We start from the raw sequence: 12769 nt of genomic DNA on the forward strand, positions 1-12769 counted from the left end.
AGCTGTATACAAGTACGTAGTTTGAAATTCACCCATGTATGGAAAAACTTGCGATTCAGGCCCATTGAGTACAATAACGCATTAACTGTAAATTAGATTAAAAATGTAAGTGCAACTTTAAATATATAATTTGTTTGCACCATTTTGTTTATTACAGTCCAATATTTTTATATCAGATCCACAGCAATTGTTGCACTGTAGTTTTAATTGCACAGAACAATAGCAAAAAAAAAACAAAAAAAAAAAAATCTGAAACTTCTGTAGCAATGCTATACATAGTGATTTTAATGCCATTAATTCATACATTTTTATTCTATGTGCCATATGAGGAGTGAATGTAGTAATTTTTGGTCAAGTAGCAAAGAACACATCTCTGACATCAAGGATTAATGACAAATTAAATTAAACTACAACAAGAAAGCATTACATTTTCAAAATTTACTGTTCAATTATGCACAGCTAGCAAAGAACACAAGTACTTAGTTAAGTCATTATATGGTTATAAAATAACACTACAAGAGAACAGTATCTTTTCAATTATGCACAATAAAGGTAGATATTCTATCTCCTGCCCAGTCCTAAATTTTATCCACCAACTTCTAGTAACATGAATATGAACGACCACAGCAGATCCTCAAACGTGACATTTAAATACAGTATACTCTAGTACTGTATTATTCAATGATATTGTAGTGATTTTATAATTATGAGGACAATAGGATCTCCCTGAATGTACTTGTGGAAAAAACAGGAATACATAATGGTTTTGAGCAGAAGCAAATATATTTGTGATGGTGACTGGGCACAGACATCCAGGGGCTGGTAGGGCTACCTTGCCATTATGTGTATTTATTTATGCTCCCAATCTGAAACTAGATTTTTCTAACCATAATCTAAAAAATATTCTATAACTTTATTAAAAACAAACAAAATATATATTTTTGAAAGGAAGGGGGAATGGGGCAGGGAAGGGGATCATGTTAATTAATGCCACACCCAAGTTGCTGGTGATACAAGTTTGGACTGTGTTTTATTTTCCCTTAATTTCCACATGGTTTTTCTATAAATTAAGAAATTTTTTATTTTTTTTTGGCAAATTGAATCTCCATCTTCAATCACAACACCCTAATGATTAGTATAAGTTTTTACCATCACATGATCATGATCCCTCTCTTTACAACTTGAAAATATATATTAAATATTTTTCCCTTTTAACTTTAAAATAATTTGTGTTTTTGTTTGGTCATTCTGTGGGAAAAGCCCCATTTCTCAGCCTATCACAACCAAACTACAGCACTTAGAATTTTTTTGTTCCTTTTTACAAATTTTGCACTAGAAGGGGTTAAATAAAAATTGTTTAATGTGTGAATGGTGGTGGTTGTTAAAATATTTCTAACAAAGGGAAAATTGTTGTATTGTCTCTTTATAGATTCAGAAAAACCTATGACTGGATTGATCATGAGCTGTGGGGGATTAGCTGGCTGACTAGCCAGTCCAACAACCCGCACACCATCTTCATATTTACGAATGATCTCGTTTCTGCTCTATGGTCATCCTTACATGGGATCTCATATGTTGAGCCTTACCACTGACTTTCCTGGGACTCATGGCGTGATATATAATAATTACTTTAATATTCAAAATGCAAAAAATCACCACAAAAGCGACATTTCTTATAGGCGCGATCATCACTAAGCAGGCAGCTGTAGTAAACTGAGGCAGGTCGGTCGCGTGACCGGGAACCACGTGCTCGGTCGACCCGAACGTGTACCAATAAATATCGTAAGTCAACGACACCATCGGATGTCGAGTCGCATTTTTCGATGAAATTTACATCGTAACTCGAAATTATCATTAGTAGGGGCAATCGTAAGTCGAGGTGCCACTATATATGCATATAATGTCCAAACCCGTGGGGCTCTCCAGCCGCAGCCAAGCCGAAAGCAGGCCATGCGTTACCTGTGAGCGAACACCCATTGGCCCACCTACACCCATATCCCATTCACAAATGTTTAGTATTTTTCAGTTGATAACATCAATTTTCGTGTTACAACGCTCATTTTGGTATCAAATTGTTCCCAATAGAATGCTTTAAAGGGATATATGCATATAAGGGCAAATGAAAGAACAACATTACCAATACGATAAGATATGTGCACGTGTGGCAGTATGAACATCATAATCCTTGCTCACCCTCACTTTTAATTTCATCATCTGCTGTTTCCATTTCAATTAATTCACCATCTAAATCACTGTCACTATCAGCATATTTTATATCAGATAAATCATCACATATAGCCTGGAATTTTGAGGGTGCGTTTCACTCTACTGTATTTTTGGTGTACACTACTTGGCTTCTCTCTCGGAAGTGTTTCTTTCACTGATTTCTTCCTGGAATGGCTCTGTTCTTGATCACTATCAATCATGGAATAAATGCAGAGAGTTTTTAAAGCTGCAGTAAGAATTACAGCATAGCCAAAAGAAATAGCCGGAACGTTCACACATTTGGGACATGAGGGGGAAGCAGGAGCGGTCACTAACATGGGACGATAACAAAGAGCCTATCTCCTGGGTCGTGCTGCCTCGGTGCCACATGGACCATCACGGAAAATGGGAAGACATTAGCACCAATTGTAAATCCAATCCAAAAAAAATTGGATAAAAACCAGAATTTTAGCAAATTTTAACATTTTTAACGCACCGATGCGTCATTCCCGCACATTCGCCTAATAAATTTTTATCGCCATACTGTGTCGTCCCCACGCGAAAGAGTTTAGCAAGCAGAATCCTCCAAGGATTAATCCTAAGGGCATTGTTGTTACTAATCTATGTGATTCTCCTGGTTTTTACATGACCCAAAACTACTGAGAAAAGTAAAAATTGAGAATACAATAGAGTACTTCAAAACGATCTTAAACTCCAGCAGTGGACAAACATGACTTATAAAGTTCAACCTAAACAAGAGCAGTGTAATGAAGGGAAAAAGTACAAGGACACAAGATATCATTCAAGACAATTTACAGAGTCTATGATACACCAACAATTAAATATACAGTATAAGTATGAAATTTACACCTTGAAAAGCACAAAGAGAAACTTGAAAAAGATTAGAAGTTTGAAACAAGGCTAGTACCTAAAATCAGAAGACTAGGCAATTAGGACAGGTTAAGGAAACCTAACTACCCTAGAGGACAAAGGGAGCAGAGGGAATATGATCACATCTTAAAATATACTGAGGGAAATAGACAAGGTGGACAAGGATTACAGAATAAATTGAGGGGTTCTAGACAAGGTGGACTTTTTTTTTAAAAGAAAAAAAATTGGACAAGAGGATGTCAGTGAAAGTTGAAACCACAAAGAACCATAGAAACAGGAATCATGGTACTGTACTTCTACTCAGCATGCATGGCTAACAAGAACTACACACTAAATGAGCATGGCATAAATATGACCTCAATCCACAACTTTAAGAGCATATAAGATACAGAATTCAAACGTAAAGATATTAAATTCAGACAAGTTACATAAATGCCAGGAAATAGGACACCGAGGGTTAGACTTCAACCCAATAGTCACTGATAGCTGAATACTGCTCATGTTTATATGCGAGGTTTTAAAGTCCCCCTTAGTGTTTATGTTTAACAGTGCCTCATCCTCTTCAATGTGTCTTGTTATGATGGGCTGGATTATGCTAAGTAACAGAAACAAGGATTCATTGCTTTCATTTTCTAATAGTTTTACCATTTCATGAAATGACTGAAGGAGCTGTGGATCATAATATGAATAACTACAAATTATTAAAATCATTCTAACCTTTTAAATACTGGAAAGCTATACATTAAAAATGTAACATTCATTATCTTATTGTTAGTATATGTTAGCATGCAAGTAATTTTAAATGAGCTGCATGCCACTGATTAATATGCAGATAAATGCTAACTGAAAAGTAAATTTACGACATACAAGTGATTCTCGATTTACATGTGAAGGTCAATAATAAATTTTTAAGCAGTGAATAAAAATGATCCAAAAAGTTAACAAACTGTAATCAACATTGTAAACACCTATAATCATTGACTGATATGGAACTATCAGAATTCCACACATGCCTCCTCTACTACTGCAACCATTCTTCTCCAGTTTCCTTAATTTTTATATTTGCTTATCTCTCCTCTTTATTCAAGCAAATCAATTAAGCATCATTTGAAGAAAAAATCTTCAAAGAAACAAATACAAAAATATTGTAAGTTTAAACTACCATAGCAAAATTTTCTGCATTAATCTAACTATTTTGTACAATTTCTAGGTGGAACCATTGCAAAGAGTCTACAGGAAACTAAATTAAGTAATCTCTCAGACCTCGACAAATGACTCGACTTGAAACAGCAGCTTCACTCTTCATTATGTTGTTTTAGCTGCCTCTAATGATAAATATCATATTATCAACAAACTCCCAGTAAATGCAAAATTAGAACAATTACGGTTATATAAAAGTAAACGAATAAAACTGGCCAGATAATATTTCAATAACATCTCTGTTACCAATCAGATTGTAGCAAATTCTGTTAGCTGAATAAACAATGTATACCAGTTAAATATTTAGTTTAACTTGTGTTCACTTTCTTTTCTTTTCTTCACTGCAATATAATTAAAATATGAAAATAGTTATGGATGAATAAACCACTTCAGTTCTTGCACAGCTCCCACTAAGTCTGGTCTGCCAAGCCAAAGTAGTACCTTACTCGTTTCATTCATAATAAACCCCCACCCCACTCTTCTCTTCCCCAGTCCAATGCCTTTGGCTGGTCTGCTAGTTTCGTGACTAAAATTGTCAAGGCTAATATAAACTATCTTTTAATCACGTAGTATGAAGGATATGCAGATACAGTATTAAGTAACAATTGGACTGAATCAAAGAAATTTTACCTAACAAGCTTCTTAATTCTACAGTATACTGTTTCTGAAACCATCATAATCACTGCCCCAATAACTTTACAATAATTTAGGAATTACACAAGTCATTATTATTACTGTAGTCCTTTATATTCACATTACCTTTCCTGAAGTATCTCTTGTTAATTGGTTATATGAAAAGCAATTCAATAAAACATTTAAATAAGAGAAATTTCATCACTGCCATCATGGTTTTACTCATCGCATATGTGGTAATCCACAAAGATTTTATTGTATTGACAGAGGAAGTAAAGCTCATAATAGCAATGAATCTTTTTGAAATGCAGTAAAATCTTTGAGTTCAATCGAGAAGCAAATGTGTGAATCCTATCATAATCTCTAAAAAAATTAAAAATGTTATTTCCAACAAAAAATACCCATATCATACCTATCACCAAATCCCACTGTGGTAGGGATACTAGTCTAATTAAAAACAAAACACACTATGACCTTATCAAGCTTTTTTTGAACAAATCTGCCATCCTGGACCTTATCTCCGAGGAAGGAGACATCGCCAAAATATGCTCCATCTAGTCCCACGTGTCCAGTGTGCTTGAAATCTCCCTGGGGTCCTGAAATCATCTCCGGTCTCAATCTCCGCCGTGAGGAATATGGATTCTTGCCATCTGTTGAGTAATAAAAAACGGTATGAATACAGAAATATCCAAAGTGTTATTGTATACACATTACATACATTAGATATTAAATACATTACAAAACTGTACATACCAGTATACATTGTATACATTCTTTACAATACTGTACTTGACACTATACATGCCAACATTATAATACATGCTGTATATACATTACAATAAATACAGGCATTAAAGTATTTGTATTAAAATATATTCATTACACTATACATGTATACTGTACATTACACTAAATACACATAGTACATTATATATATATAAACAAAACAAGCATCAATAATTTTACTTAAGAAAATTATTTACTTAACCAGCAAATTATTTACTTAACAAGCAAATCATTTATTTAACAAGTAAAAATTACACTTTACCTCCTCTTTGGAATGATGATTTATTGGAGGGAATATTAGTGCCCAGGTAAGTAACTGTGTTGGCTGGGTTGAAGTGTCCTGTCTTGCCTGTGTTCAAAACTCCTTTCCAAACTGAGGGGTTGTCTGGCATGGGTCTGTAGTGACAAACAAGAATTAATGATACTTGGAATTTTGCCAAGTACATAAATGATTAAAAAAATTGGAAAGATGTGGGTGATTACCTATCTGTGGCTACACAAGTCCATGACGGCACAGTGGAAAAACTCGCTCCAGTGCCTAATGGGCAATTTGTCTAGGTTCGAGTCCTGGCCAGGGAGAACTGCCTAGGCATCAATCCCGAACTGTTTGCCCTCTGTTCACCCAGCAGTAATTAGGTACCTGGTTGTTAACCAAATGGCTGGGCATGTTCCAAGGAAAACTTGTGGGCAAGGCTTTCATGAGGTATGGGAAGGAACAGCTCTCAGCCTGCTAACAGGAGTCAGTAGCAGTCTGTTCCTGTATTCACCCGAGAGAGAGGGGGAAAAAAAAAAAAAAGGGGAAGGGGGGAGGGGGGGGGAGGGAGAGGGAGGGAGGGAGGGGGAGGGAGGGGGAGGGAGGGGGAGGGAGGGGGAGGGAGGGAGGGGGAGGGAGGGGGAGGGAGGGGGAGGGAGGGGGAGGGAGGGGGAGGGAGGGGGAGGGAGGGGGAGGGAGGGAGGGAGGGAGGAGGAGGGAGGGAGGGAGGGGGGAGGGAGGGGGAGGGAGGGGGGGAGGGAGGGGGGGAGGGAGGGGGGGAGGGAGGGCAGGGGGGGAGGGAGGGAGGGAGGGAGGGGGAGGGAGGAGCGAGGGAGTAAGGGGGGGGGGGAGGGAGGGAGGGAGGGGGAGGGAGGAGCGAGGGAGTAAGGGGGAGGGGAGGGAGGGGGAGGGGAGGGAGAGAGGGGGGAAGGAAAAAAAATTGCCAATATCATTGTTGTTGGTCTGGCCAACCATGGCTGTTGAATACCATAGCATGCAGTATGATGCAGGGATCACAGCCCAACTGGCTAGGCACCCTTCAGAGATATTATCAAGTAATTATCAAAAGAAGGCACCAAATCGGGGAAGGCTATGTAACACCATCAAATGTGCGGAATAATCAGAGAGCGCTAAATATCACTAAGGATGCCAATACGAGAACAGAAACGTACAAGGCAAACGATATCAAAAGTATCCGATTCACCAAGAATTCTATAGATGGACAAGTGACTGCGAGGGACGGTCGGAAAGCAAGACACACACTCGTCCTGGAAGTCAGGACATTCAACAAGGATATGCACGACTGTAAGGAAACAATGCAATTTGGACAATACGGAGCAGGGCGGCGCTCTAAGTGACCGTGAGTTAGGCGAGAGGTATTATCAAGTTACCTTGTGAATGCCGAAAAGTGGTTGGCAACTTATGCTCCTAATATTTAGGGGGATGTTCATAAAATTCTCATTTAAGAGTACCTATTTCACTTTTTCTTTTCATTGGGGATATTTTACACATTCTTTCATGCCTCCTGGTCTTGTAAAGAATTCTTTCAATGTGAAAATTTGGAACCAGTCCTTCTAATATTTTCCAGATATAAATTATGATGTCTCTCTCATGCATGCATTTCAGCAAGTACAACTTGAGGATTTTTAAGAAATCCCAGTAACTTAGATGTATTATCGAATGGACTCGGGCATAAAAGTTCTCTCTCTGTTCTCCAGGTCAGTAACTGGATCCAGCTTTGAATGGGGTTGCTAATGAGCAACAGCATTCCATCCTGGGTAGTACTGTATTAGTGTCTTAAAATACTATAATTGGTTTAGAATATCTTGTTTGAAATGCTCTTGGTTTTCGACTGCTCCTTATTCTTTAAGTTCTGGCAGCTAGAAAGAACAACCTAGACAGTATTTTCACAAACAATAATGAACTGGTAAGAAACAAAATTACAAACGCTTTTTTTTGTTCAATCTAAATTACTCAAAGTTTCAAGGCACTACGGTGATGTGTTAGAGAAATTGCACAATAACCTGTTAGAAAAAAGAAAATATACACATGTACAAGTTACCTAAAAAGCCAAATTTATCTGAAATATAATTTTTCAATTTTTTTATGGAATGATTAAGCTTTCCATTAGATATGATTTGAATTTTTGTTTCAATTAAAACATATAAATTGATCAAACCTAGCCTAACTCGGTAATTAATGTTCGTAATATAATACTGTAATATTAATTGGAATAAACAATTTGGAAAGAAATATTAGAAAATTACAAAAATCACACTGCTTTTTAAGCAACTAGGCAAATTGGGCCTTGCACTCTAGACCAAATAGTGCAGTTCTGGCTATTAGGTGCAACATTAGTTATTCCTTATGGTTTTGTTGTCATGTTACCTCTTATCCAAGACTGTGATAACATCCCCAACTGAATACTGAAGTCTGTCTCTCTTTCCTCCTGGTGTAGCTGGGGGGTCTTCACACTCTCGTACTACTTGAACTTGCTCAGGTTTACACTGCCAATTGTCAAAAATTAAGGCAAGTATCATTATTGTTTTTACAATGGCAAACATATAATGGAAATTAAACAATTAAATAAGAAAGCTACTGCATATATGTGCACATGAATTGTGGGTAATGATCTAAACATGGAATTAAAAAGTTGTGATCATCTATTCATTTAGTGTCAACACCAGCATAGTACACCATCCTCAGTAATAAAAGTTACAGAAATTTGCACTCCATATCTTTCCATAATATTATTGTTTTTTTTTTTTTTTACATATTCTCCTATGTTTATACAAATCTGAGGAGCATACTCATGCTCCTCAGATTATTTATGTCTACTGATCTAAGTCACAATTTCGAAGGTTTCTGAAACCATTAAACTAATAAAAAATTTGAGGCGGGAGTTCCTGGGTAGTATTATTTATTAATCTATTATGCCTCCAAAGTACTGTATAGAAAATGACTATTATTCCCCACAAGCTTTCTCTTTTATGACTAGGACAATAATATTTTGTAATTTACCTCACTCCTTAATTGGAACAAGTACCTCATCTCTTAACCTAGCTCACTCAGTGCACCTCAAAGAGGATTACATCAAGACTTCGCTGGATGCCTTGAGCATGATGAGTACAGCTAGGAGGTCATCGATGATTTCAAAATGGCTGACGATGAGTCACAATAACGTGGCTGAAGATCTGAAGACTAAACCACACACCAGAAGATGAGAATACGACAATGTTTCAGTTCATCCTGGACCATTATCATGACAACTTGATAATGGTCCAGGATGGACCGAAACGTCATCGTCTCCTCATCTTCTGGTGTGTGGTTTAGTCTTCAAAATGGCTGCATTCCTGGTGGGTCTCCAAGGCAGCTTTACCCAATTTATCTATCTATCTATCTTTACCTTTGAGACAGCACACACACCAGAAAAAACAAATGATGCAAATTTGTCTGTTTTCTTATTGAAAATAGATACGTACAGTACAGTACTTGTAAATTTAAAAATATGACTGTCCTGGCTACAAAAGTAAATTTTCAGGAGGGAATAATAGCCATTTTCTATACTTTTTAGGCATAAACATTTAGGAAATAACACTTGCTGCCCAGGAAAAAAAAAAGTTTAATAGAACAATTGTAGAGGGGTGGCAAATTTGTTTTACTCACATCTGGAAGAATATTCATTAGGTCTACAAACTTGGGTCTCTTTGCAGGGTCATGTTGCCAACATTTAAGCATTATAGTGTAGTACTCTTTAGGACATGCCTCGGGTTGCTCTAGCCGCTGGAAAGAACAATGTTACAAGTCATAAAACATAACTATGTACTGTATTGTATATTAAATTCTGTCATTTTAACAGTATCGCTCTCTTTGGACACCTATCATGTCCATTTTTTTTCTCCCCAAAAAATTTAAAGGGAGAAAATTTGAAATCACTGAATTTGAAATTGCATTCACTACAAAAATATTTATATAAAAATCATTTTTTATCCGATCGACCTCGGGATAGTTTCAAATTAAGCACCTTTAGAATGCGTACAATTTGACACCAAAATGAAAGATGTAACATGAAACTTGATGTCCGAACACTTATACGATTATAAATGGGTTTTTGGTCAAAATTTTAAAATATTTGTTAAAATTCTATTGTGCTATTATGTTGTTGTGCTATTATGTTGGGATTAGTTTTAAAATGCGTGCCTTTACGTTGCGAACAATTTGATACCAAAATGAAAGATGTAACACAAAAATTTATGTCAGAACACTGGAAAGATATAAATAATTATGATGATGAGCTTCAAGAATTAAAATATTTGTTAAAATTCCAGTTATTGCTCTATTATTACGGGACTAGTTTTAAAATACGCGCCTTTTCATTGCGAACGATTTGATACCAAAATGAAAGACGTAACACGAAAATTGATGTTATCAAACTGAACGAGTATACACAATAGGTTGCAGTATACAAATTGGCGCTTGTTTACGGGCAACTTTAGGCTTTCCTGCGGGGAGGCACACCAGGCTTTTGTACATTATATTCCAATACACCTGTAGGGAATTTAATTGCAAACACAATGATACCAAAACAAGCGACGTAGCACGGGAATTAAGGTGAAAAAACTGAAACGAGTATACACATTTTACTGATTTCACGGGTAACTTTTCCGACTTTAGGCTTTGCTGTGGGGAGTCTCGCAAGGCTTTTAGACATTATATGCATATACATCTGCAGGGATTTTAATTGCTAACACAATGATACCAAAATGAACGACGTAGCACGAAAATTAAGGTGAGAAAACTGAAACGAGTATAAACATTTAGGCGTTGCCGCACGCTCGCCCGCACCATTGGCCCCATGACGTCAAAGACTGTGGCGCTCTCGTGGGGAGAGCGATAGTGTTAATTCAAATATTTGTAGAGTATTATAAGCATAACTGATTGAACAAAACTGTACAGAATAAATGCTGATATGTAAAAAAATCAAGCTTTAAATGTCTAAGACAAATCACTTTTCATAACAGTACAGTACTCTGTTGCTTTATGAAACAAGATACTGTTACATTACATGAACTTAATAGTCATTCCCAGGTGTAACTTGGCATCAACACACAAAAACATTAAAAACGAATACTAAATACAAATAGTAATGTGTAAGTGGAATTACCATTTAAGTAGGATATAAAACAAACAGAAAAGGGCTGAGAGAACATGTTATATTGAGAAAAGAATGTATACAAGAGGCAGAAGTATGCACAAAACATAAGGTAATGGAGAGTACCCGAACTGAACAGGTGGTACTAACACCGATCAGATCAGAGATATGCTATAAACTTGATGTTTATGTGGGGCCTGGAATTAATGACATTACAGTATTTGTATCTTAATTTATGATACAAAAAAATTAGATTTGCCAAGAAACTAACCTGAAAATTTGGCTCGTCAATCGCTTCCAAAATCTGCTGCCCTGTAAGTGCTGCCCATGGTTGGAAGCCATAACTGAACATTTCCCAAAGTGTTACGCCAAATGCCCAAACATCCGAAGCAGATGTAAACCTTAGGTAGTTTATACACTCCGGAGCACACCTAAAGCATGCAAATTTTAACTATATTTCTGGAATGGTGAATACAAGTTATGAAATAAAATTTCATGAAAGAATAACAATGTAATACCATAGAATTTAATAAAAATATAGGAGCATTTAACTTCATTATTTACATTAAGAAGTACTGTACTGTATCTAAAAAATCAAAACGGTCGACACTGAAATTTTTCACATATCATTTAATAAAGTTTTATAAAAGACTTACCATGCTATGGGAAGTTTCAAATTAACATTAAAATTTGTTTGGTAATAATCTTTGCCCACACCTAAAGCTCTCGATAAGCCAAAATCTGATATTTTTATTTTGTTTTTAGAAAAAACCAGGATGTTTCTTGCAGCCAAATCTCTGAAAAGAATGAAATAATTCTTAAGTCTTATTACTGATCACCTTATCAAATAAACATGCTTACAAATGCACAATCATGCACTGTAATGTGTCACTAACCAGGAATATTTCAATGAAATGTGCACAAAATTTAAGTAGATGAAAATTTAAAATTCTGAATATTCAAGTATAAATTTTTGAGGAAAATAATACACCCCAATATATTCCTACCACTGTATTCGAAGCCTATTTACCTATTGAAAATGGCATATTGAGGATTTTATTTTTACTACACTTCACTTAAAATAAGTACTGCATTCTGATTTACAGTCTTTCCATTTTAAACTGTAACTAAGCATGATCCAAATTATCTTACCTGTGGATGAGTCTCTTGGCCTCAAGGTAGGACATACCATCACATATCTGAATAGAGAAGTGACAGAGAGATGTTACTGGAAAGCTTACTCTCAGAGAAGGTTCTTTGATGCACTCCAACAATGATCTCAGAGGAGCCAGCTCTGTTACCTGTAATGACAAAGAATAAATAAGAACTTTATATTAAATTTCATACTATATTAATAATCAAAATGTGCCATAATTAACTTAAGCTATACATACAAATAAGCAATCTGTGATAATATGGACTGTAAGGGGTAATGCGGCTGTTTGTATATTTTGGGAGCCTCGGAAATCTGTGCCTCTATTTATGATAAAGGAACTCTTAAAAAATTTAAGATTTTTATTACAAAAATATGGTTTTCTGATCTTATATTATATTGTAGGAGAAATAATACAATATAATTTGCATATAAAATTTTTGCCCAGTCCATATGATATTTCAATTGAGCTGGTGTGGCAATAATACTTGCCACT

At 36.0% G+C, this 12769-nt stretch overlaps 1 protein-coding gene across 4 annotated transcripts in view; it reads right to left on the bottom strand.

The window, feature by feature from the left end:
* The window catches only part of Ack-like (activated Cdc42 kinase-like), a 110154-nt gene that overhangs the window by 19504 nt on the left and 77881 nt on the right, over positions 1–12769 (bottom strand). For 2 of the 4 annotated variants that reach the window (XM_069301027.1, XM_045749827.2), the window contains 7 exons: positions 12273–12421; positions 11777–11917; positions 11392–11551; positions 9635–9751; positions 8357–8475; positions 5978–6111; positions 5443–5579 (listed from right to left, as the gene is read on the bottom strand). In XM_069301027.1, coding sequence (XP_069157128.1) covers positions 5443–5579; positions 5978–6111; positions 8357–8475; positions 9635–9751; positions 11392–11551; positions 11777–11917; positions 12273–12421 — 957 coding nt within the window. Of the gene's footprint in view, positions 1–5403; positions 5580–5977; positions 6112–8356; positions 8476–9634; positions 9752–11391; positions 11552–11776; positions 11918–12272; positions 12422–12769 lie in introns of all 4 variants that reach the window. The other 2 variants (XM_045749799.2, XM_045749790.2) reach the window with 1 other exon arrangement.

Source organism: Procambarus clarkii, chromosome 5, assembly GCF_040958095.1.
Source record: "Procambarus clarkii isolate CNS0578487 chromosome 5, FALCON_Pclarkii_2.0, whole genome shotgun sequence".
Lineage (NCBI taxonomy): Eukaryota > Metazoa > Arthropoda > Malacostraca > Decapoda > Cambaridae > Procambarus > Procambarus clarkii.